Source organism: Rhincodon typus, chromosome 22 (genome assembly GCF_021869965.1).
Source record: "Rhincodon typus isolate 14 chromosome 22, sRhiTyp1.1, whole genome shotgun sequence".
Taxonomy (NCBI): domain Eukaryota; kingdom Metazoa; phylum Chordata; class Chondrichthyes; order Orectolobiformes; family Rhincodontidae; genus Rhincodon; species Rhincodon typus.
Genome location: NC_063353.1, coordinates 18,372,237 through 18,399,380, shown reverse-complemented (window position 1 = coordinate 18,399,380; position 27,144 = coordinate 18,372,237). Strand labels below are relative to the sequence as shown.

At 40.1% G+C, this 27,144-nt stretch overlaps 1 protein-coding gene across 2 annotated transcripts in view; it reads left to right on the top strand.

The window, feature by feature from the left end:
* LOC109932615 (pendrin) overlaps positions 1–27,144 on the top strand; it is a 51,789-nt gene that overhangs the window by 13,607 nt on the left and 11,038 nt on the right. Inside the window, exons 7-18 of one of the 2 annotated variants that reach the window (XM_020531765.2) lie at positions 3,054–3,206; positions 4,807–4,889; positions 5,053–5,200; positions 8,681–8,794; positions 10,953–11,030; positions 18,038–18,133; positions 18,635–18,741; positions 18,842–18,911; positions 19,005–19,097; positions 19,188–19,283; positions 21,462–21,692; positions 25,475–25,529. In XM_020531765.2, the coding sequence (XP_020387354.1) occupies positions 3,054–3,206; positions 4,807–4,889; positions 5,053–5,200; positions 8,681–8,794; positions 10,953–11,030; positions 18,038–18,133; positions 18,635–18,741; positions 18,842–18,911; positions 19,005–19,097; positions 19,188–19,283; positions 21,462–21,692; positions 25,475–25,529 (1,324 nt within the window). The remainder of the gene's footprint in view (positions 1–3,053; positions 3,207–4,806; positions 4,890–5,052; positions 5,201–8,680; positions 8,795–10,952; positions 11,031–18,037; positions 18,134–18,634; positions 18,742–18,841; positions 18,912–19,004; positions 19,098–19,187; positions 19,284–21,461; positions 21,693–25,474; positions 25,530–27,144) is intronic. The other variant, XM_048610498.1, reaches the window with a different exon arrangement.

The following is a 27,144-nucleotide window of genomic DNA, read 5'->3' as shown; positions in this document are numbered from 1 at the left end:
TGGAAGAGTGTCCAGAAAGTTTAAAATCAGAATGAACTCTTCCCCTGGCGGCACCACCAGTGGTATATCTGCCAGTGGGAGGTAGCTCGAGGCATCCGCATTTGCTCCTTGGCTTCCCGGATGGTGTTTCAACTTATAATTGTACACTTAGAATGAGAGTCCACTGCGGAATTCAACCTGAAGCTATGAGCAGCATGGCCTTAACCCCTTAGCAGGGGTTTGTGGTCTGTTACTATTGCAAATTTATATCTGCAAAGGTATTGGTGCAACTTTCTCACACCAACGATGACTGCCAAATCTTCCTTCACGATCTGGGCGTATTTGCGCTCTGTATCAGCCAAAAGTCTGGGCAGCATATGTTCCTTTCCATTGGGCCATCTGTGAGCCAACGCTACCCTGATACCATACGGTGAGGCATTGAATGTCAGCACTAGATCTCGTTTGGGATCAAAATGTGCCAACACCTTAGAGGATGATAGCTGCTGCTTCACTTCCCTAAAGGCTATGTCTTGGCTTTGAGATCATTTCCAAGGCTGACCGTTTCTCAGTAGCAAATGTAAGGGTGGCAGGATGGAGGCCAGGTTACGTATGAACTTCCTTTAATAATTTAGCAGGCCGAGGAAAGACTTAAGCTCCGTTACAGACCTGGGAGCCCTCAGTTTATCTTCCACTAGGTGTAACCCGGTCTTGTCAACTCTGTAATCCAAGTAGGTCACTTGGGGTGCCTGGAACACACATTTCTCCCATCTGGCTTATGGATACTAGCCTATGAGGTTCTCTTTCCCAATTCAGGACTATTAGGACTCTTACACTATGTTGAGCCTGCATACTGGCAGCAACTACATTGGCCTACTGACCCGGATCCTGGCAAAAATGTTAACCGTTTGGCCAAGGCTTGGCTTTGTTTTAGGGCTTTGTTGTGAGCTGACCTGTTTAGGATATGTCCTGAGTGAAGCTATGTAATTGCCTCCACTCAAATGGTGTCCCACAAGCTCAGTTGGTCTGGTGAAGGTGTCCGCTTCCATCGGCATAGCCTGTAACTCATACGATCCAATCATGGCATTTTCTAATGACAAAACCAGTTATAGTGCCTGTTTGAAATCCAGTTGGACTGCAGCTGGTAGGCACTTTTTGCATAGTTACATCATTAATCCCACATACCAAATGATCACTTAGTATCTCATTAAGGGTTAGCCAAACTCACATGCCTTTGCTGGTCATCTTAACCTCCAAGATCCCGACACGGATTCCCCTGGTTCTCGAACTGCAGAGTAAAACTGATAGCGTCTCCGAATTGGAGGTTTGGGGTCATAATATTCCTTAACTAAATCAGTCAACTCTTGAAAGGTTTTAGTTTCTGCTGCCTCAGGAAATGCTGGGCTCCTAATAATGGAAAAAGCTGCAGGTCCACAAGCTGTCCGGAGAATCAATCGGAGATAGTAGGATGAAGGGTCTAGGCCCAAAACGTCAGCCTTCCTGCTCCTGTGATGCTGCTTGGCCTGCTGTGTTCATCCAGCTCTACACCTTGTTATCTCAGGAGAATCAATCGTTGCTTTTTGTCTGCCCCAATGTCATTTGCCCAGGGGAAAAAAAAAGCATTCTTTCCACATACTAGCCCAGTCTTCAGAAGGATTGAGCAAGTCAAGCTTCCCAAATAACAGCATGATGCCAGAAATGCTTACCCAACTCAAAGACGACTGTTTCAAGTGAATTTCTTCAGGACCGTATTTTTTTTTCTCTATCGTTGCCACTGAAATGACTCTGCAGAAGCTGGTATCCTGTCACCAAGCTACGCTTTATTTACACACGCATAGTACTTGACACTGGTCCAGCTTCCTCAGAGCCAGCTGAGTGGACTGAAACTCTGACCGTCCTGTTTATATCTGTCAGCCAGGGCTCCCTGATGGGGCTGTTAACCTGGTCCAAAGCAGAGAACTCATTCTATGAGAGCCACCTGGCTGACCTCATTACAATCACTACAGAGGGAAAGACAAATTCATAAGCCACAACGACAAAACCAACAGTTCTTTATAGCACAAGTGAAATTAAGCTTCCAATGAGCCATTCTATGAATGTCAAAAAGAATAAAGCTTTTGTGTATGGACAAATGGTGGAAAACTGGTCCAGAGCAGCAAGTTTAATTTTTTTTTAGCAAGGAGACTTGATAGTGCTGGTCATCAGAAGATGGGCATGCATTTCATTTCTTTTGCATGATGAATATTGATAGGAAAATTTTGCTGTTCACTTATTGTCCATTGAAAATACTTTCGTATGGGTGCGACTGTACAGAAACCAAGCCCAACTTGCATTAACATGCATTAGTTTTGATGTTGACTACAGGCAGGCGGTCTGACTGTGGAGAACTTCATATCCCAATCTGATGTGACAGTACCTGGTGCCCATTTATCAAACAAATTGTATATGTTCTCTAATTTATGACTAATTAACTATTTTGAAGTGCAGGCATTTCAGACATACTTGGTGTCAATTTGTGCACAACAAGATTTCACAAATAGAAAATAAATTATCCGATTATCTGAAAGTCTTACATGGTATTTGTTAGGGGTGGAAACATGTTCAGGGGAGGGATAGTGTTTAATCATCTTGGTCCAGCTATTGTGTTGTGCGGTTGACTTGATCAAATAGCTGCACTTATTCTGCCTGATGTATTTCACATGTTTGTATGTTTTTGAGCTTAGTCAAAATACCTAGGAATCTTCCTGTACTTCAAACTCTTTTACAAAGTTGCATGGAAGCTTGTATGACCTGCTGAGCAAGCAATTAGGGTGTAGGCTTAACATCTGAAAGAGAACACTTCTAACAATGCAGGAAACCCTCATTACTGCTGTAAATATATATATTCAAATCTGTGACATGGTCAGAATTCATGACTTTCTATTCAAAAAGGAGAAAATGTTGCCAGCTGAATGAGCAAGCATATTAAGAAAACCTAATTCATATCACTTTCTCTAACTCCAGCATAAGTATCAAATTGCTTTTCTGGCTGAGATTCTGCATTTGTTATAATTTCTGCTTTTAAATTTATTTTGTAGACTCTTATTGACATATTCCGGAATATTCGACAAACCAATATTGCAGACTTCATTGCTGGCTTGATTACCTTTGTCGTGTGTGTAATTGTAAAAGAAATCAATAATCGTTACAAAGATAAGATTAAAGTGCCTATTCCTATCGAACTGATAGTGGTAAGTAAATTAAATCAGTCATAAAACCAAAGAAGTAGTTTAAGTCAACCCCTTAGGTAAAGGTGGAGTGTCAGCTTTTTCTGGCTTTTCATCTTTTTAAACGCACTGATATTTGGTTTCATTGCAACAATGATAGCTCTTTGGTACTCCACCAATGTGCCTGTTATTTACAGAAAAGTTAACATTGAATGCCCAAATATAGAAGGGCTAATCAGATCACTTAATACTGTTGTCACATGTTCACCCTCGGGCAATTGGAATAATTGTCCTTTTTTTCACTTCATCTAATCCTGGGGACAGTCGCATCTATTCTGTTCCCCACCTGCTGCTTTATTAAATTCATTAAGACCTTATGATCCAATTTGACCTGTGAAATGTTTTGGCTTGGTACCTCACAATGCAAGGAGAACTTAGTGTCTATTTTCTGAACAGAGAATTTTGTTCCAAGATTGAATTCAGTTACTCACTATTACACAGATCATTGTGGTGTTCTGACCAACCCTGTTTGTTTGTTAATGAGGTAGATTCCATTGTGCAGCCAAGTAGGTAACATCTATAAACTTGTTTTTAAAAGTTCAGTTTTATTTTTCAAACTTCTCTTTGGCTAAAAACATCTTTCCATATGGCTGTGCAAGGCTCACGGAGACAAAAATTACTTGCCTAACTAAGCCGGGAAAAATAAAGAAATCATTTACATTGATACAGAACTTTTTACAACCTCAAAACTTCTTTGCAGACAATGAAGTCTGTTGTAAATTTGAAAATATAGCATCCCCTTTTGAACAGGTTGGTTCACAAACAGCAAGAAGGTGATGGCTAGATCATCAGAAGATCTGTAGCTGCAGCAGCATCACTGCCAATGGTGACTGTTGTGATGGCTGCAAGGGAAATGTGACCATCTGCCTGTTGAGGGGTACCGCGTCTACATGGTGGGCTTTTGGAGGGATTGAACTCTCCACGAGCTCTGTTTTCTCAACTTTTGTCCTTTCCAGTCATGTATCTCCACTGAGAGAGCAGCTGATCGTTCTCTGGAACTCTGGTGACTTTCACTTCTGTTGGGACCAAGGGACCAGTCATTGCGACCAGCGGTCCCCTCTGTGACTTATGGAGTCCACAGAAAGAAAGATTCCCAGGGAGTCTGTCACTATTCACTAACTACACAGCAGGGGGTAGTTCAAGTGCCAAAAAAAATTCCTGACAAGATCACAAAATAATCCTCTATAAGCTTATTAGTTACTTTAATTACAATTAATTGGCTGTCCATCTCTGGTCAGTGGCCAGCTATGCTGTTGTCATTCCTGCCTGTGATAATGTCCCAGGTCAGTGGGAATACATTGAGCTCCCCTCCTGATTAGAACTAGAATAGCCTTTATTGTCACGTGCAGTCCAATGAGTGCAGTGAAAAGTTTGTAATGTCCCCTCTCAGTGCCATCTTATCGCCTCTCCTGATTCCCACGATGTCTCCAGAAGGCTGTTAAAATACAACCCTAGGAGATCTTGGTATAGAATAGGTTAGAGTTAGAACATGATTGGTGAACATAGTGGGAGAAGTAGCAATATATAAACATGGTTGATTTTTGAACATGTTTGCTTGTTCCAGACTATTATAGCTACAGGGATCTCCTATGGTGCTAACTTGAAAGAGAAGTACAATGCTGGAATTATTAACAGCATTCCAACAGGGTAAGAAGATTAAATTTGAAGATTACATCCTTTTCAAGATGTCACAATTCATGTATTGCAGTTTAAATATGCTGTTTGTATTCTTTGTTACGGATGTGAAAGCTTTTGTCAGATTGAGCACAGAAATGTTTGAACTTTTTTTTCATTTTGCTCTTGTGCACAGATTTTTACCGCCAGTGACCCCAGATGTGGGCATTTTTGGTCAAGTGGGTGCATCAGCATTTTCCATTGCTATAGTAGGATATGCTGTGGCTGTTTCAGTTGCTAAAGTATTTGGCAGCAAACATGACTATCCCATTGATGGAAACCAGGTAAGAGAGGGTTTGAATATAGTGTCAATTCACTTTTGGTGTCTTAGTTATGTTAAGGAGACCCTGTGATGCAGTGGGTAGCGTCCTTGCCTCTGAGCCATGGGTTTAGTTATCCCTCCAGGGCATGATGGCCATGGAATCTGCATTCATAACATGGCCATAAAACATGATTAATGACCTGTGAATCTTCCCAATCTGCCTGTTGAAGGCAGTAGAGAGTGGGGGAGGCTCTCCTGGCAAGTCATTCATGATGTGGCATGGTGCTGCTCCAGCTATGACTTCTGCTGACCTGTTCCAGGAAAAAATAGCCATGGAAACAGCAAACAAAGTGTGGTGTCACAAGACACAGGGAAAGTTCTGAGTTATATTTCAAGTTAAAGTTACTGTAGCTTGCATAGCTAACACATAAGCAGTTAGGTACATGATGCTGTGGTTAGTAAGCAAGATTCTACTGTTGTCTCTATAGTTGGATGCTTGTTTTTAAAGTGAAAGCTTGAGCTTGAAAAACTTACCCATCTATCTTTTTTTAAAAACAAGTTCAGTAATCAAAATTTGATTTCTATCGTAATTGTTGTTAATTCTTACATTAATGGAGTTTGATGGAATGTGAACTAATGTCCTGCCTGACAAAATTTAGAAGTCAGAATAGTTTCAAACAGCAGTTTGAGAGCTAGCAGTCGTCTTAAGATGAGTCATTGCTGTTTGATTGAGAGATTCGGTGAAACTTAGCATGTGCAGAAATGTAAAACGAGACCAACTGTTACGGATGTTTTGCATATCCACCTGTTTAGCATCCTCGTGTTCCCCATTCAAAGTTCTACCCACTATATTTTCAAAGTGAAAATATAGGCTTGAGTGATAATCCTAAAGTCAATCAATGTTACTTTTTGAGAATAAATTAAGCAGTTGCTATTGTAATAGCCCTGCAGGAACTTAGTCAAATCACCACAGATTTGTCAGTTGTGTCAGCTGAGCAATATCAATCTATTAATGCAACATCCCCTTAAAATATGACTTTGTAATTTATTTTTGGATTGTTCAAGTTAACATAACTTTGGAGCCAGTTGTGCTTTGAGACTAGGATGGAAATGGCCCTAGAACACTCCCAGTTGGCACTGTTTTTTGTTCACACAATGACATTCAGTTTTCCAGAACTGAATCACTTGCATTACCTGGTTGTCAACTGGCACAATCTTGTGCTGAGATCCCAAGTGGAATGGAAACATGTGCACAGCCACAGACAAAAGAAACCTGTACCCACCCTCCTTGGTGCCATCATTATGGTCTTGCAATTACTCTCTCAACAACCACCTGGGTGGGAGGTATAAGTAACGCTACATCTGTTCTTTTTTTTTGGTTCCTTGCAGATTTTGCAAACCATAAGATGTAGGAGCAAAAGTTAGGCCATTCAGGCCATCAGGTCTAATTCGCCATTCAATGAGATCATGATTTATCTGATAATCCTCAGTTTCACTCTCCTACCTTTATCCTCAAAGTCCTTTATTCCCTGACTGACTGATTTACAACCTATCATCTCAGCTTGAATATAGTCAACGATCTGGCATCAATAGCTTTCTGTGGTTTTTTAAAAGAAATTCAGATTGGCTACCTTTTGAGAGAGTGGAAAATAATCCTCATCTATCTTAAATGGATGACCCCTTTATTCTGAGATTAAGCCCTATGGTCTTAGACTCTCTCAAGGGAAGCCGCCTCTGTGAGTACAAGTCCAACCTACTTAACCTCTCCACAAAAGAAAATCCCTCCGTACCCAGAATTAATCTTGTAAGCCTTCTCTGGACTGTCTCCAATGTCAGTATATCTCTCCTTAGATAAGGGGACCACAACTGCTTACAGTATTCACAGTGATCTAAGTAGGATCTTGTATAGATTTAGCATTATCTCCTTATTTTTATACTACATTTCTTTTGAAATAAAGGCCAAGAGTTATAGAATATGGAAGCAGGCCCTTTGGTCCAACTTGTCTGCACTGACCAGATATTCTAAACTGATCTAGTCCATTTGCCAGCATTTGGCCCATATCCTTCTAAACCCTTCCTATTCATGTACCCATTCACATGCCTTTTAAATGTTGTAACTGTACCCGCCTCCTCCATCACTTCTGGCATCTTGTTCCACACATACACCACCCTCTGCATGAAAAATTGCCCTTTAGGCCCCTTTTAAATCTTGCCCTCTCACGTGTAGTTTTACACTTCCCTACCCTAAGACAAGGAACTTGGCCATTCACCCTATCCATGCCCCCCATGATTTTATAAACCTCTGAGGTCACCCCTCAGCCTCCGATGCTCCGGGGGGAAAAAAGCCCCAGCCTATTCAGCTATGACTCAGCATTTATTGCCCAGCCATAGTTGCTCTTGAGAAGGTGGTGGTGGTGAGCTGCCTTTTTAAACTGCTGCCATCATTTGGTGTAGGTACAGCCACAATGCCAATAGGGAGGGAATTCCAGTCTATTTGTCTTCCCTATTACTTACTGAATTTAGACACTTTTGTGATTCATGCACAAGGATCCCCAATCCCTCTATGCTACAGCTTTCTACAGTCTTTCACCATTTTAAATAATATTCAGCTCTTCTATTCTTGCTGCCAACTTCACATTTTCCCATGTTATGTTTCATTGCCGAGTTTTTACCCACTCATTTCAGCTGTATCCCTCTGTAGACTCTGTCAACCTCATTACTTGCTTTCTCTTGTTATTGCCAAATTTGCAGATAATACATTTACTTATGTCATCCAAGTCGTTACTGGGGCCATGATTATTTACAACATATATTACTGATTGCCATGGCATTTCCTAGTTACAGACAGATATCCTGAAATTGCCTGTTTTATCCCAAATCTATTTTCTAACAGTTAGCTAATCCTTTCTCCATACTAATCTCCTAAAACCATCTCCATGGGCTGTTATCTTATGAAGTAACCTTACATGCAGTACTCCTTATCATACTCATTTTGGAAATCCAAATATATTCCATCTACTGTTTCTTCTTTTTCCATCCTGGTTCCATCCTCCTCAACCCTCCAGTCTCGTGAGTATCTTGACAGAGACTTGACCTGCAGTATTTTTGGGTTCATCTCCAATTTTGGAAACATTTTTATTGACAGTAAAGCAGTCAGCTTTACTTATGCAGTTATTTTTCCTCTCTTTTGCTGTCGGTCCAAAGCATGTGGATTTTTTCTTGGATCTCACATAATGGAAATTAGAATCTGCCAAAACCTACTTGAGTGCTACAGAAGTGAATGTGACTGATTTAAAGAATTATGTAGAGATTTTCCAAGTTCAATATAAGAAGTGCACAGTTGTCAACTGTGTGAACTGACAAAATACATTCTTCTGAGGAGAAAAATCTGCTTAATCACATTAACGTGTCACCAACTTGTATCAAAGTAGTAAGATAAGACTGTTGACAGCAATTGAACTATCATTTGCACGAGTATTTATTTAATTGTGCAATCTTCCAGGAATTCATTGCTCTCGGAATTTCGAATATTTTCGCTGGTTGTTTCTCAAGCTTTTTGGCAGGCACTGCTCTGTCACGTACAGCTGTACAGGAAAGCACAGGCGGCAAAACTCAGGTAAAGAATAGACAAAGATTACATGTGTGCTTATACTTTGTCAGCAAATCTCATGGCCATGTTGCCAGTTCTACAACTAAGTGACTTGTTAGGCCACTTCAGAGGGCATTCAATTCACCACATGATGGAAAGAATAAAGAACAAACATAACAAGCATAAGAAATGGATTGCTTTACAAAAGCCGTTTGATAATATACCATGTTCTAAACTTTTAGCAAAATTGAACCACGCAGAATTAAAGGAGTGTTGGACAGATGGATGTAAAATTGGTTGAGAAAACAAAGTAATGATGAGTGGCAGTTGCTTGGATGCTAGCAACGATTGTAGTGATGTAATAAATTTAATACTCTATTCAAAGCCCATAAACTCCCACATCTACCTTGACTACACATCTTCACACCCTGCCTCCTGTGAGGATTCTATTCCCTTTTTCCAGGTTCTCAATCTGTTCTGGTAATGCCTTCCAAATTAGCGCTTTGTTTCCTAGACCAAAGATTCCTACTCATTACAGTTGACATAGCCCCCATTTGTGCCTGATTTGATTTTGCCAACTTCTGCTGTCACCCTTCCAGAACAATTCCACTCAGTCCGTGCATGGGCAACAGGAAGCTAGGAGATGTCATTATAATTCTGCACCTAGCTCCCACTTTGATATTTTGTATCCATGGCCTAGGACAGTGTTCCAGTGAAGCTCCACACAAACTCAAGGAACAACATCTTGTCTTTGGTCTTGGCATTCTATAGCCTCTTAGACTCTGAGTTCAACTTTGGATTATAACCTCTGCCTACATCTTGTTCTTTTTTAGGTATTTTGTTTGTTGGCTTGTTTTTTTTACTTTATCCCCTCGTGTTGATTCAGATGATGCTTTTTAACCTTGCAGAACCCATCTTTGTTTATTTACTATACTTTTTTATGGCTTTTACATCATGAAATATTTAGTTGATCTCTCCTGCCCTCTGTCCTATCAAAGACCTATTTTTATTCCTTTCTTGACTTTCTTCCTTGTCTTTCTATGGGCCCAGAACTCCTGCATGCCTATCCTCCTCCTCCAGTATTGATGAAACATTACCAACCTGAAATGTTAACTGTGTTTCTCTCCAGCCTAACCAGCATCAGTTGTTTTCCAGCATTTACAGTATCTTTCTTTTTTGCATGAGAAGTTATGCTAAACCTTTTACAAAGCACTGGTTAGAACCCAGCTGGACAATAGTTCCAATTCTAGACACTGTACTTGAAGAAGGATGTCATAGCCTTGGAGCAGGTGCAGGGAGAAATAAAATTATCAGTAAGGTATCTGAGATGTGGGAATTCATTTACATGGAGGGAGAAGAGTGGCAATGGCTTAGTGGTTAGCACTGCTGCCCCACAGCGCCAGGGACCCAGGTTCAGTTCCGTCTGTGTGGAGTTTGCACGTTCTCCCTGTGTCTACGCAAGTTTCCTCCCACAGTCCAGAGATGTGCAGGTTGGTTGGATTGGCCATGGGAAATCCAGGTTTACAGGAATAAGGTAAGGGCGTGGGTCTGGGCGGGATACCACTTGGAGGGTTGGTGTGGGCTCGATGGGCCAAATGGCTTGTATCAACACTGTAGGGGTTTTAAGATTCTAAGAAGCTGGGGTACCTCTCCAAAAGGGCACTGATAGAGACGTTCAAGAACATGAAGGATTTTCATAGCGTAACTATTTCCGTTGGCAGAATGGTCAACAGTAATAGGCAGAAGAACCAGAGAGCAGGAGAGGATAAATTATATTCTGCAGTGAGTTTAATGCAATGGATGAAAAGATGGTGGAAGCAAGTGAATTAATAAAGTTCAAAAGAGGAGTGGCTAAGGTGCTTGAAGCAGAAAATCTTTGCAGGGTTATGGAGAAACAGCAAGGGAATGGGGTTCCCCTTCAAAGAGCCGGCACAAGTTTGTGCGCTGAATAGTTGCCTGTGCTGTATCACTGAGATTCACTGAAAGGGCTTGAACACTTTCTTCACTGTTGGCAACAATTTCCTTGTGATTTTTAATTGACTGCGTGCTGAACCTTGTGAAGCCATTTGAAAGGTTGTTAAATGTAGCATCACAAAACTTTTACTGTTTTCTTTTTTAACTATTGCTCTGCGACAGAAATTTTATTTGTTAGCATTGATATTTTTCACATTTCTCTTTTTTGCAGATTGCTGGGCTTTTATCTGCCGTAATTGTGATGATTGCCATCCTGATTGTTGGAAAACTACTCGAACCTCTGCAGAAGGTAACTTTATTATTTCAAAGCATGCCACATACAGAACCATGGGGCTGATTCAGCATAGGTCTGCCAGCGAAGCTCACCACTGTATTCTGGATGTGTTTCTGACTGAAATGGGTAGGCAGGCCTGATGGCCTAATTTCAGAAGCTATAAATTCAGTAATGTTAAGGTTTAGTGTGGTGTCTGAAGCCTTCTTGCCAGAGACCAAAAGCATAATTAATGCAGCTTCTTAATTTGATCCCCCTCCCTCTTGCTTTCTCAAATCCCTCCTAAGATTCATTCAGGTTGTTCCTACAGTACAGCCTCTGGTGGTTCACTATTAGCATTACAGACATTTGAATGATTTAGAATGATAGAATCCCTACAACGTAGAAACAGGCCATTCAGCCCATCAAATCCACACTGACTCTCTGAAAAGCATGCCATGCAGACACACCCTGCTACCTTATCCCTGTAACCCTGCATTTCCTATGGCTAATCCACCTAGCCTGCATATCCCTGGACATTGGGCAATTTAGCATGGCCAATCCATCTAACCTGCACATTTTTGGACTGTGGGAGGAAATTGGAGCACCCGGGGGAAACCCACGCTGGCACGGGTGCAATCTCCACACAGTCACCCGAAGGTGGAATCGAACCCGGGACCCTGGTGTTGTGAGGCAGCGGTGCTAACCACTGAACTACCATGTCGTCCATTGGTCACTAGCATTTGATTTCCTTTTGGTTTATTGCCCAAGCTGCATACAAAGTCCACCACAAGCACTGCTCTGCTGCAGTTATGAAGATAACCACAGCATTCAATGTTTGTGTGATTTAGATCCTTTCCGATCACTGCTGGAAGGTTTTGGCAAAGTGCTTCGCTGTGTTACACAGTTGGCAGAAGTTTTGTTTACCTGGAAGCAGGTCTTATTATTTGTTCCTTTAAACTACAAAAAGCAACATCTGGGACCACAGCACTAACTGATAAGTAGCACTAACTGAATTCCTGGTATTTGGCCTTTACTTCAAGAGGGTGAGAATACAAAGAGGTGGAAGTTATGTTTCACTTGTTCAGAATGCTGCTTGGACAGCATTCTGGATGCTGCACTTCAAGGATATGCTAGCCATGAACCGGGTGCAGCAAATATACCCCAAGAATGATATTGGCTTTAAAAGGAAAGGATTACAAGGAACAGGTTGCACAGACTAGAGGTGTATTTCCTCTCATTTAGAAGAGATTTAACTGATGATCAAATTGAGGTGTGAGTTTTGAAAATTCAGAAATGGAAAAGTTAAAGTTCTAAATTGAAGGAAGGCCAACTTTGAAGGTATTAGGCAAGAACTTTCAAAAGTTGATTGGGGCGGCGCGGATGTTCACAGGTAAAGGGACGGCTGGAAAATGGCCTTAAAAGAAAAATGAGAGTCCAGAGACAGTATGTTCCTGTTAGGGTGAAGGGCAAGGTTGGTAAGTGTAGGCAGTGCTGGATGTTCAGGGAAATTATGATGTTGGTCAAGAAAAAGAAGGAAGCATATGTCAGGTATAGACAACGGGGATCAAGTGAATCCCTAGAAAAGTATAAAGGCAGTAGGAGTATACTTAAGAGGGAAATCAGGAGGAGAAGAAAGAGCACATGAGGTAGCTTTGGCAAATAGGGTTAAGGATAATCCAGAGGGATTCTACAAATACATCTAAGGATAAAAGAATAACTAGGGAGAGAATAGGTCCCTTAAAGATCAGCAAGGTCGCCTACATATGGAACCCCAGGAGATGGGGGAGACACTAAATGGGTATTTTGCATCAGTGTTTACTGTGGAGAAGGATATGGAAGATAGAGAAGGTTGGGAAATAAACAGTGACATCTTGAAAAATGTCCATATTACAGAGGAGGGAGGTGCTGGACATCTTAAAATGCCTAAACCTGGAAAAATCCCTGGGACCTGAACAGGTGGACCCTAGAACTCTGTAGGAAGTTATGGAAGTGATAGCTGGGCCTCTTGCAGAGATATTTGTATCATCAATAGCCATGTGAGGTGCTGGAAGACTGGAGGTTGGCAAATGTGATGCCACTATTTAAGAAAGGTGATTAAGAAAAGCCAGGAAACTATAGACCGGTGAGCATAACATCGTTGATGGGCAAATTGTTGGAAGGAATCCTGAGGAACAGGATTTACATGGATTTGGAAAGGCAAGGACTAGTTAGGGATAGTCAACATTGCTTTGTGTGTGGGATGTCGTGTCTCATTAACTTAATTCAGTTTTTTGAAGAAGTAACAAAGGGGATTGATGAGGGTGGAGCAGTTGACGTGATGTTTGTGGACTTCAACAAGGCATTTGACAAGGTTCTGCATGATTGACTGGTTAACATGGTTAGCTCAAATGGAATACATGGAGAACTAGCCATTTGGATACAGACTGGCTTGAAGGAAGAAGACAGAGGGTGAAGCTGGAGTGTTGCTTTTCAGACTGGAGGCCCATGACAAGCAGTGTGCGCCAGGCTCCGTGCTGGGTTCACTGCTTTTCCTCATTTATATAAATGATTTGGATTTAAACATAATAAGTATGGTTAGTGAGTTTGCAGATGACACCAAAATTAGAGGTGTAGTGGACGGTGAGAATGTTACCTCAGAGTACAGTGGGCTCTTAATCACGTGGGTCAATGGGGCAAGGAGTGGCAGATGGAGTTTAATTTAGATAAATGCGAGGTGCTGCAGTTTGGAAAGGGAAATCAGGGCAGGACTTATACATTTAATAGTAAGGTCCTGGGGAGTGTTGCTGAACAAAAAGACCTTGGACTGCAGGTTCATAGTTCCTTGAAAGTGGCATCGCAGGTAGGTAGGATGTTGAAGAAGGCATTTGGTACGCTTGCCTTTATTGGTCAGTATAGGAGCTGGGAGGTCATGTTGCGGCTGTACAGGACATTGGTTAGGCCACTTTTGGAATACTGCATTCAATTCTGGTCTTCCTGCTATAGGAAGGATGTTGTGAAACTTGAAAGGATTCAGAAAAGATTTACTAAGTTGTTGCCAGGGTTTGAGCTACAGGGAGAAGCCGTATAGTCAAGGGATATTTTCCCTGGAGTGTTGGAGACTGAGGAGTGACCTTGTAGAGGATTATAAAATCATGAGGGGCATGGGTAGGGTGAATAGCCAAGGTCTTTTCTCCAGGCTGGGGGAGTCCAAACCTAGAGGACATAGGTTTAAGTTGAGAGGGGAAATATTTATAAATGACTTAAGGGGCAACTTTTTCATGAGCAAGGTGGTGCATGTACAGAATGTGCTGCCACAGGAACTGGTGGAGGCTGGTACAATGACATTTAAAAGGCATCTGGATGGGTACATGAATAGGAAGGGTTTAGAGGGCTATGGGCCAAATGCTGACTCGATTAATTTAGGACATTTGGTTGGCATGGATGAGTTGGACCGAAGGGTATGTTTCCATGCTGTACAGCTCTATGACTGAGAGGTTGCTAGATTTTTTTAATCTAGGATTATGCACCTATGATGGACAAATGTAGTTCAGATGCAGATCAGTCATTCTCTTATTGAATGGTAGAAAAAGAGTTAAAGTTTGAATGGCTTACTCCTGTATTATCCCTGACATAATGAGCTCATACTTACATACACACAACTCTATAGCATAAGCAGAGAGGAAAGTGTTCAGTTTCATTACTGCCAGATGATAGATCATAGATCATAAAATCTCTACAGTGTGGAAACAGACCCTTTGGCCCAACAAGTCCACACTGACCCTCCAAGCATCCTACCCAGACCCAACCCCCATAAGCCACCTAATCTACACATCCCTGAACACTATGGGCAATTTAGCATGGCCAATCTACCTAGGCTGCACATCTTTGGACTGTGGGAGGAAACCCACACAGAGACGGGGAGAATGCGCACACTCCACACAGTCGCCCAAGAGTGGATTTGAACCTGGGTTCCTAGCGCTGTGAGGTAGCAGGACTAACCATTGAGCCACCATGCCTTTGACCACAAGATCTGAATCACACCAGTAAATATCTAGTAAAGGTCACAGTGCCTATACTTTCCTTGTGGTCCATCATGTCACCACTAGGGCAGGCAGATTCGACAGAAGGTCTCTGGGAGGACAAGGAGACAACAAGCCCTGGTTAAATACCATATTGAGAATCTGGAACAGACCCAAGGCTTGTGTGCTGAACAGGATGCTGAAGGAGTTTACCATTGGTATGCTTAAGCAGCTATTCCACTGTTTGGAGAGGTCAGAGATTCATGAACTCGACCAAAATGTCCAAAAGCATTAGACAATTACTGCTTGTTGTAGAAATGTGTCATCAGCGAGATATAATCAAGAGGGATAGGTTTGGGCAGTAGCAGAGGAGGAGCAGCAGAAGAAAGAAATGGTTAAATGCATTTTGTAATCAAGAAAGCTTGACAATTAACCTAACATCTCTCCACCATCCCCTGCTTGTAAGCTGCTAAGATCTTGAGTGCCACTTCGGTTGCCTGGCAACATGCCTTGTATTACAAACTATCCTACATGTCTCCAGTTGAATATGTCCTTCTCAGATGCTTGATGATGTTAGAATGAAAGAAAATACAAGGATGTTTGTTTGTTCCCTGTTTGTGATCTGTGAATGTGGTATTACTGTGTGTTTTCTTAGTATTTTGCATTAGTAATTGTGTATGAGAGCATCTTTTAATGATTAACTTGTCTGCTTCTTCTTGGTGCTGCCTTACTGGGCTGAGTATATGAGATAGTGAGTTTGTACGACTGAGGCCCAATATTTCTCATCCAGCCCTCTGCCTGTCAGTTCCTGTGCCCTTATGAAAAGGTGGGTTGGGTTTGGCATTGTACTTGCTCAATCTTCTTACTCCATGTACCTTTTGCTGTCATCTGTCTCACATGAAATCCTTCGGGATGAGCAGGGAATAAAATAATGATTATCATTGAGAGATGTGAAGCTTAATGTGGTATTTCCCACAAAGTGATGATCTAGCCTCTCCAGTATAGAATGGAAAGGTCTGTCCATTGGAGTCTCGCCTTTTAACAATTGCAGTCATAGCTTTAGATCTCTGACTTTGATACAATCTTGTACAGGCTGTGAAAATCGGTCTGTGTTCCGTGGAAGAATGTTCTATATTTATTATGGAATTATATGGGGAGGCAATGGCCTAGTATGGGGAGGTAATGGTCTAGTGGCATTATCACTGGACTGTTAATCCAGACAACGTTCTGGAAACCTGAGTTCGAATCCTGCCAGATGGTGGAATTAGAATTCAGTAAATATCTGGAATTAAAAATCGGATGATGACCATGAATCCATTGTCGATTGTCAGGAAAAACCCATCCAATTCACTAATGTCCTGTAGGGAAGGAAACTGCCATCCTTACCTGGTCTGGTCTACATGTGACTCCAGACCCACAGCAATGTGGTTGACTCTGAACTGCCCTCTGGGCAATTAGGGATGGGCAATAATTGCTGCCTAGCCAGCGATGCCCGTCATCCTGTTAATGAAAAAATATATACCTGTAGATTCTGTGACACACCAGCAAGAATATTCTGAAAGAACAGTAGTGTTGAACAAAATACTTCTGGCCTTTAACAGATACTGTTCCATTAATGGTTAATGTCAGATACAAAATCCTGACCCTTGTGGATGTGTTTGGCAGTGAGACAGAGAGGAAGAGTGGGACAGGATTCCAGTCAGTAGGGTATTGCTCCTCTGCTGTGTGTTCCATTTGCTGCTCCTCCTCCTCCCCTATGCTGTATGCTTCATCAGGTGATTCTCCTGACTTCCTTGTGCCACTCTCCATAGGTGAATTACTTGTTACTTATCCAGTATATGTAATGGCTGCTGATGAGAGCAACCAACTTTACAATAGTCTTTTTTGTTCTGAAAGTGGTTTCTTACAAAAGAGGAAGGAACTTAGTGAGAAAATAATTAGCAGAGCTAATAAAATGTTATGGTTTATAGTGAGGGGAATTGAATGCCTGAGTGGAGAGGTTATACTTCAATTATACAGGGCATTGTGTTCGGTACTGGTCACTGTAATTGCAGAGTGATGTTAATGTGTTGGCCACAGATCAGACGAATTTACTGGACTGTTAGCAGGAATGAGCGGATTGTCTAACGAGGCAAGGCGAGACCAACTAAGCCTTATCCTCTGGAGTTTAGTAGAATCAGAGATGACTTCATTAAGACACAAGTCCTGAGGGGAAAGGCTGTGGAATGGATGTTCCCTCTTGTGGATGAAAAAAGAACTAGGGCTCATTGTTTTACAAATAAGGGTTCATTCATTTAAGACAGATGCAAAAAAAATCTGAGGGTTGAGAATCTTTAGAATTCCCTTCCCCAAAAGGCAGTAGATGCCATTTTTTAAGGCAGCAATTGATTCATTCTCGATTACCAAGAGGATGAAAGATTATTAGCAGTATGTAGAAATATAGAGGTGAGGTTTTAAATCAGATCAGCCAGGACCTTATTGAATCGTGGAGCAGGTCTAAAGCGCAGAGTAATTTAGTTTATTCCTTGTTTATATGAAGATTCTCTGGAGAAAACCTGCCTCCTGCAAATCAGTGTCCTTTTACTTTACCAGCAGATACACTGAGGATTTAGTCAAATTTATATTGCAGACATTATATTGCCCAACAAGCCTGCTTTCCCATTCATGACCGGTTCATGACCGATCTGATTGTGGTCTCAAATCTACTTTGCTGTGCCACCCCTTGGACTGAATTCTTGAACTAATTTCACTGGTTCTGAAGTCAGTTGGCCGCCTGTGTCTCTCGATTCCACCACCTGTTTAGGCAGGATCACTGAAATTGGCATTATATTTATAACTGATTGCTGAGAATTAATGAACATAATAGAATGGATTGGATTTTCATATTGATGATTAGTTATTTCCATTGATTTGTTGCAAAACATCACCACACTGGAAAGATATGTCTAAATAAATATGCAGTTATCATGAGTCACCTGGAAAGCTTAGTGTTTTGAAATGCTGAAGCAGAATACCTGAAATGCATTTTCTTAACTAATTTCTCAGGCTGTTTTGGCAGCAATTGTCATTGCCAATCTGAAAGGAATGTTCTGGCAAACCTTTGATGTTCCAGTGTTGTGGAGACAAAACAAAGTTGATTGTGTAAGTATTTAATGAATGATACTTCTTTTTTGTTTTAAAAAAAACAAAAGAAACAACCTTCATATTCATTTTAAAAATGTGATTGTCCTGGTATGTGATATGTATTTTACTCATCTTTTACCTGGAGCAGACCTTTGTAGAAATTCTCCTAGCTGTGATATCTTGAATAAGGAATATTGCAAATACCTTGATTTGTCACATTTATTGCAATGGAGTTTCAGGATATCATGTGAATAGTGATTGCACATGGTATTTTATACATGCAGATTCCAAGCAATAAAAACTATAAATTTGCAGTAATATTTTAGAAATGTTATTCAATGCAGTCTTGTGCTCGAGAATGGATTTTGTGCATTATTTCTGTTATGTATGTGTCACTCTAATCATAAAATGGCTACAAGATTTATGGTATACTATTGTCAAATAAAGTAGTCTTCCAAAAACTAAGCCTTTATTTTAAGAAAACAATGTTCTTTAACTCTTTATCTTGCCTTTCTGTAGCTGATCTGGGTTGTTACATGGATTTCATCCATCCTTCTGGGACTAGATTTGGGGCTTTTAGTTGGTGTGTGCTTTGAGCTTCTAACTGTTGTACTTCGAACCCAGTTGTAAGTATTTGTATAGCGTTTTATTAGAATGATACACTACTTAGTTTATCATTTTTCTGTCTGGAATCTTCATTTATTTAATTCAATATTAATTTTCTAGCCCTGTTACTACTGCTTTAGGAAATGTACCAAGTACTGACATTTACAAGAACTTAAAGAAGTACAAAAATGTAAGAACATTTAAATTTGTTTCGAGAAGCTGTTCTAAAATAGAATGCATACACAAACTCATGAAAACTGTATATTTTCTGCCTATTCTATAGCTTGTTGAACCACCAGGAGTGAAGATCTTCAAATTTTCATCTCCTTTATATTTTGGAAGTGTTGATTATTTTAAGGAGAAAGTGAATGCTGCTGTGAGTAAATCCACAATTATGCGTGTACAATAGTCAATAGATCAAATGGTCGACGCAAAAAAAAATTTTCAATGAATGCAATTGTTTCAGGTTGGATTTAATCCAGTTCGAGTGTTTAATAAACGAACCAAAGCATTGAAGAAGATTCAGAAGCTTATAAAGAAGGGTCAGTTAAAAACCACAAAGGTAAATCACACTTTTGGTACTGCAATTATGTAGTCAAAGAAGTTTCTTTATCTAAAGCTCGTGTCTAGTGTAATTTTAAACATTGTTTTCTAACTTCCTTTTTATTTTCAGTAACATTGTTGGACATTCCATCTCTCTTTATTGCCTCTCTTCTGCAAACTATTTCAGTGAGATTGCTATCATTTTGATTTTACATTTTACTGCAATAATGTAGGCACGACTTTGCCACCAGTAGCTTCTCATCTTTCCAATCACTATTTCGTATATACAAAGTTGACATCTATTGCTGAATTCTTATTTAACAGTATATGGTAGACTTTAAGTAGGTCAAATGTTTTATCATGTTCGTTATTATATAAGTGCCAAAGCCATCCTGATTGGTGCTAGTCAGAGCCAGAGGCAATGTATCTCTGGCTTGACTGCATTAACATGTAAGTGTGAAGCCTTTTGTGTACGTTCAATTTATTTTTCAATTCTGCTGCACCATTTCTTTCTACTTCAAGCCTACTTCACCAAGCTGTCCCCTTTTTCCACCTCAATTTATCCATATCACCAATGTCTCATTTCCTGTAGCACACTCCTTGCTGACTGTCAAACTGAACCCTCTATATGTGTCAACACAGTCAAAATGCTGCAAATTCTTCTCCACTGCATGATATTTTGCAGAGCCTATTTTTGCTGGCTTCCCACAGTCGGTTGATTGAATAGTTCTTCATTTGCTTGCTGATCTCTCCATGGTGTCACACTGACCTGTCACTGTGATTACCTCCTGCTTTATGTACCACATGTCCCCTCCACTCTACAAACACTGGGCTTTTCAATGTGTTTCAGTTTCCTCTCTGCCAGCATGGGTAGGTACTAGTTTGCTCATAATAGCCCTTGATGGCCCTATTTTAACAACCTCTCTCAAGCTGATGGCTAACTCTGCTTTTGGTTCACCACTTCTTCTTGAGCTATCAATATTGACATTGTGACAGGTGCAAGAACCATCAAAGCAAGTGTAACCTATTGACAGACTTTGATTCAGTGTGAAAATGAACAGGAGTGGAAATGCCTACCCCTACACTGAACATCTATAGAGGCAATACTTCTGCTCACTCTGCTCTATACATGTCAAACCTGGGCTGTGTACCAATGTCCTACTAAGAAGCTTAACCATTTTCACTTAAGCTGCCTTCAGAAGATCGGAAGGCAAGACACAGTGATGCTCACTCGATACCATATTGAAATAGTCACAATAAGTTCAGCTGCAGCCAGAATGCCTCTCACTCATTCACTAAACTGAATATTTTATAGTGAGTTTGGGCCACTCTAATGGAAACAAATTAAACTGAAAAGGATAATCTAAAAGCTTCACCCAGGAGTTTCGATCCACCTTTTGAGTTCTGGGAGAAGCTCACTCAGGAACTTTACACCTGGCACAACCACCTCAAGAAAAATGCAATGAGAAGTCCTGCAGATGCTGGAAATCTGAAGTAAGAATGAACTTAGCTGGAAAAGCTCAGCAAATCAGGCAACAGAGTCAAGTTTCAAGTGACATGTCTTCGACTTGAAATGTCAGCTTTCTTTTTCTTCACAGATTGTGCCTGACCTCCTGAGATTTTCCAGTTTTTCATTTGTTCTTCTCTTAAAACAGTGTTGCCACCTTTGAAAACAACTGTATGACAAAAAAGATAGATAAAATGTCAGCAGAGGAAATTCGAAACCAACAATTTGTTGAAAATTGTTTGGACCAAAATCATTCAGATGCTGATCAGCCATGGCAGTTACACCCACCAGAAACTTACTTAACTCCACAAATGATGAACATCTTCACCTTGCAGGTCAAACAAGATCTTCTGCTTTCCATGCCTTGTTGGCATCCCCTGCATTTTTTTTTTACTTTGTTCTTGATCTTGAGCACCTTTTTAGAAATCCTGTGTGCAAGTGAGGAATGCACGTTATTGCTAAATAAAAACTGTGCCCATATTGTGTGTGTGTATATATATATGTTTTATATACAAGATTGCTTTACTTTTTATTAATTCAAATTTGAGTATGCTATTTATAAAAATAAACTCCTGATCTAGCAGTTTAAAGATGATTTTTTGTTTACTTTTTTTTAACTTGATGAATTTCACAATGATCTATGTAATAGGTTGTCCAGAAAATTTTTAAAATTTGCCTGTCTTTCTTTAGGATGGTGCTGTTACTGATGGAAGTGTTTCTAATGAGGCATTTGAAGATGACGAGGAATATCAAGAAGAATTAGAAGAGGATGTTCCTTCAAAAGAAGTGGAAATTAAAGTTGACTGGAATTCAGATCTCCCTATCAAAGTCCTCGTTCCCAAAGTTACCATTCATAGCCTTATTTTTGATTTTAGTGCAGTGTCATTTATGGATCTTGTAGGAGTGAGAATCCTGAAAATGGTGAGTAAATATTTGTTGATATCGGAGTGAAAACTGAAAATACTTGAAATGTTTCACCGATCAAGCTGAATTCTAAAACAAAAATTGTTGGTTTCTTCTAACATCCAGTAACATAAAGAGTACTTCCCAAAATATTTAAACTCTTCTCCCTCAGATACAGATATATATTTTCTGCATACTTTGTTTTTGGTTCAGATTTTGAGTGTTTGCCTTTGTAAAACCAGTATTGTATTGTGGTTTTAGAAACAGCTCAGTGAGTTATATTATTGATATATCATTGCATTTTCAATTAGATTTATTGATTGCCTCGTGACCACTTTCTCTCCTTCAAATATGGGAGTTTTTAATGAAAAGTATTTGAGGGAAACTTCTTGATTTCTTACTTCCAGTGCAATTTCCCTAAAAAGTTCTCAAATTTTCAGTATATATGATGCAATCATGCTTACCTGGAAGGGTGAAGCCATTTGTATGTTTATACAATGATCCATTGTTCACTTTGTTGAGTCATTTAGAAAGAATTGTCTGTTAGAATTGGGGCTGCAGACTCAACTCCAATTCAATGACTTGCATCCCTTTTGAGCATAGCTTAACACAGATTTATCTTGTACCTTCTACTTCAGAATCTGGCACAACTATATTTGTAATAATGATAATCATTATCTTTGAATGTTCTTTTTGGATTTTTGAATGTACTTTTGAATCTTCTAATAGAAAGATAAGCACATGAATAAGCTATCCAGCTTATTGAGTCTGCTCTGCTATATTGTTCACCACGGTATCTCTTTTAAAACAAAATCTAAATATTCCTTATTAACCCTCTTTCCTAGAATAGTGCACTCAAATTGATGCTGTATATATTTTTCAGGGTAGTGTATTTTATGTCTTGTGAAGTTTAAAGGCCATAACTGAATGCTAATCACTAACAAATCTAATAAAGAATTTGAGACAATCTTCTTTACTAAGAGAGTAGTCAGCATGTAGAACTTGCTACTATATGGAGTAGCTGAGGGAAATAAGATAAACGCATTTAATAGGAAACCAAAAATGCGCATGAGAGAAAAAAGAAGATAGATAGTTTGGTGGGACTCAACATTAACTCTGCTTTCTTCCCACAGATGCTATCAGATCTGCTGATTTTCTCCAGCAGTTTGTCTCTGTTTCAGATCTGAAATGTCCACTGTTCCTTGTTTTATTTCTTTGTTGTTGTGCTGCATTTGCTTTTTGGTTAATTTAAATTTAATCCTTGCTCTGATTTTGTTTTGAGGCAGGATCACTCACAGTTAAAATTTTAGCTTCCTGCATTCAAACATCCCCATCACTTCACTCATTAACTTTCTCAGCTGTGTGGATTATAAACTTAAAAGCTTAGTCTCAAGTATAGCTTCAAAATATTCATTACTGTACTTTTCCTCAGCAACCTAGCATGGGGAGACTGGGATAAGGGACACTGTATAAAAATAAGAGATCTGCCCTTTTAAGAGGGAGGAGAAATGTCATTAATCTACTAAATTTCTTCCCCAAAATCAATGGAGGCTGGGTCGTTAAATTTATTCAAGACTGAGTTTCTTCTGAAAACTGACAAAATCCTTTCTGTATTTGCTCTACTTCTTTAAAGGATGTTTCCCCTGCCTCTGGGGCCTAGATCACAGGAACACAGGCAAGCCATTTAGGATTGAGATGAGGAGTGATATATCTGGACTGCTGGGGAAGTTCAGTCATTACACTCAAGGCAGAGATTGATAGGTTTTGGTTATTTACGACCTCAAGGGATTTGGGAAAAGCACAGGAATGTGGCATTGAGGTAGATGATCAGCTATGATCTCAAATGGTGCAGCAGGCTTGAGAGTTGAAATTACATAAGATCTATATTCCTATCATTATCAAATGAGGCATCCCTACCATTGTGTATCAATAACATTGTGTGCATTTAGATTCTATAATCTTGTGGTGTAGCTCAGCACCTCAACTTTTTTTTTGGATTAACTTTTCATGCTTTTAAATATGTTTAGCATTTCCCCATTTAGGCTATAGAGCAACCTCACTTAGTCAAGGTTGTGTTCCTGAAAAGTACACCTGTAAGGGAAATGGGGTTTCCCATGGAGTCTGTGTTAAAAATAGAGTTAGGTTTCTGAGGGAAGCCCAGCAAATAAAAAGTGAAATATCATGCCATAGTCTTACCAGACCATAGGGCTGCTCTCTCAAATGAGAGAGAGTGAGAGAGATGACTGGTGATGGCTTAACCTGAGGGTCACCACGCCTCTGGAAAAGGAAATGGTTGAGAAGGACAGTCCTTCTTAGTAATCTCAGCCAGTGCAGGAATTGAATCCATGGTATTTGCGTCACTCTGCTTTACGAACCAGCCATCCAGCTAACTGGCCCTCTTAGTGCCACATTTTGGAATCCCTACAGTGTGGAAGCAGGCCATTCAGCCCCAACATGTCCACACCAACTCTCCGAAGAACTTGCCCCCCACCCCCACCCCCACCCCCACCCTATCCCTGAAACACCGCATTTCCCATGGTAGATCCACCTAACCTACACATCTTTGGACTGTGGGAGGAATCCCCCGCAGACACTGGGAGAACGTGCAAACTCCATACAGACAGTTGCCTGAGGCTGGAATTGAACCCGAGTCCCTGGCACTGTGAGGCAACAGTGCTAACCGCTGAGCTACCATCCCATATGCATTCTTAGCCGAAATAACTTGAAAATTAAAACGAGGAAAGTTTCGGTGAAGGAAGCTTAAAGACATTTAAATTACCGCATAGGTATAGTATATGTTTTACAATTATTGTACCTGTATAGGTAAAGTACTATGGACTACAGTACAGAAGAAAACTAAGTCCACAGAAATTCCTCTACCAGTAGTGCAGGTACAAACACTAGAGAAATTTAAAATGCAAAGATTGAAAACAAAATTTGCCTCAATAGTTAAAGAACTGTTCTTATGAAAGAAAAATGATCTTTGACTGAAGAGTACAGTCAAAATTGCACCAATTCCATCAATTTGATTAGGGAGCCCTGCTGATGATGCAATGACATAAGAGGCGCAATGCCCGGAAATGATACCAGGAAGTAAGAGATGTTAAAATGGGGAACAGGAACTAGAGGAGGAGAGAAGACACAAAAAAGGGCAAAATCAATCTGAAACAGACAAATTTAAAAGGGGAGATATAAAACAAAGATTCCCTGTATATTCTCATTTCCCACACTTTTACACCCAATTAATCTTTATGTTAAGTTGCATCTGCTATCATTATCCATTTGCTTAATCTGTAAAATTTGCAAAATTGGAATAGGCTATTCGATCCTGTCTGAACTTGCTCTCCCATTCAATATGATAATGGCTGATCCTCCAACTTGGTACTCTGTACCCCTCACCCTTTGATCCCTTTAGCCATAAAAGCTACATCTGACTCCTTGAGAATATTCAATGTTTTGGCCTCAACTGTGTTCTGTGGCAAAGAATTCCACAGGCTCACCAGTCTGTTCTTTTTTGCAATTCTGTGCTAAGTTTTTAACTACTTGGTATCCCTCCTAGATGAGTATAACTGGGTTAAGTCTAATTGCCTCGAATGATTTCTCATCAATGTATAAATGTTGATTACTATTAACTGCTTTTATGTACTTGTATTAAGGAACCAATCTATGAACTCATCAATTTCATACAACCTTATTCTTGTGTTGAATGCGTGATTTTTTTACCCGAGCAATATTTAAAACCTAGATATTGCACAGATTGACTGACTCATGCTGACATGTTGCTGATTATTTTTTTTCAGGTTGTCAGACAATTTGAACGAATAGGTGTCAAGGTGTATTTGACAGCCTATGATGGTAATTAGTTTTCATTAATCCATTTTCATTGACACTTAATCTTTAAATTATTAGCAGGAGAAATCATTTGGAATAAAGTTTGTGTATTTAAAAAAAAAAAATCCATGAACCCATTATCTCCTCTTCTTTGTATTATGCTTCTTTTATTCTTTTCAAGCTGGTTTGAAGTGACTAAAAAGAAAAGAGGATTGTGCCTATCTCAATCCTGAAACTGAGAGATTTCACTCTGTTCTAAATGCAATGAGTGATCTCAGTATTAAAGATGTAGTTGCATTCCCGAAAATCATGACTTAAGTTAAATTTGTGAATGAGAGAAATCCAATGGGAATCTCTGTTAAAACTGCCTCTTCAGACATTAGTGTGCAAGTTGCAATACTGTAACTGTACAGCACCAAGCGTTTCTCGATGAAATAACATGCCAAATAACATAAATCATTAAATATAAAAGAAATACTGCATTAATAGGATACACTTATCAGTCTCTTCTCAGGCAGACCCTCTGGTTCAAGGATACCTTGTTTTCACCCCAGTTTGCAGCGCCTTTCATGGCTGATTAGACCAGTGCACAAATGGCAGACTCTGCCACATGTAGAGCAGGTGCTGCTTGAAAGGTATGTTCAGTGAGTTGTTTAGAGGTCTTTGCTGTCTCTCCACCACCTTGACATTTCTGAATATTCCTGACTTCCTGTGTTTTAGTGTTTTCCTGAAGGAATTAATTCCCAGTTTGTTTGGTCACCATGAGTCAGTGGAGATGTTTGTCTTCAGGATGTTTCGAGGATATCCCTAAAGATGTTTCAGTGGAAGTAGCTTTAAGTGATCAGTGCCTTAATGTCTGGCTCACTCTCTGGCTGTCTCTTTCTCTGGCTGTGTTTCTCGTTCGCTTGCGCATTCTCTCTCTCTCCCTCCGTCCCTCCTCCTCTGGTCATCAAAATACGATCAGCTCTCAGTTGAGAATTGTGTCTTTGTGTGCAATGGAATGAGCAACTCAGGATTCAACTTGCCTGCAAATAAACCTGTTGGGTTGCATTCTCTTTAAGATCTAAAATTACAATTGTCATTCATTGGAGCTTGAATGATGACCTGTGGTTACACTTGCTTCAAAATCCTGCCAATTAGTGTCATGGCACCCGACATCAGATCAATGTGCACTGTATTGTCATTTCACAATGACAATACGCAATGAAGCAAAGTAATACATGATAGTGCTAAATGGAAATTGAAGACGCCAACTGAGAATACCAGCCTTAAATGGAAAATCAATCTGGAAAGTGTCTGTGTAAATACTGAGGTTTGCACTGTGCACAGCTGTGAGGTCCCCCATAGTTGGACAGCTTGCTGAAGCTATTGAGGCTAATGCATGAATAATAGCTGCATGCATTCAGTACTAAGTGCAATCAGTGCCAATGAAAGCATTATATCTAAGAGAATCAGTGCCCTCAGGAAGAGTAGGGAGGATTTTTTTCTATTAATCTACTCATGGGTTGAGAGTGCAACTAGCAAAACCAACATTTTCAAACTCTTGAGCTATATTGGTCAAAGAAGGCAACTCACCATTGCCTCAGAGATAGTAGGAACTGCCGATGCTGGAGAATCTGAGATAACAAGGTGTAGAGCT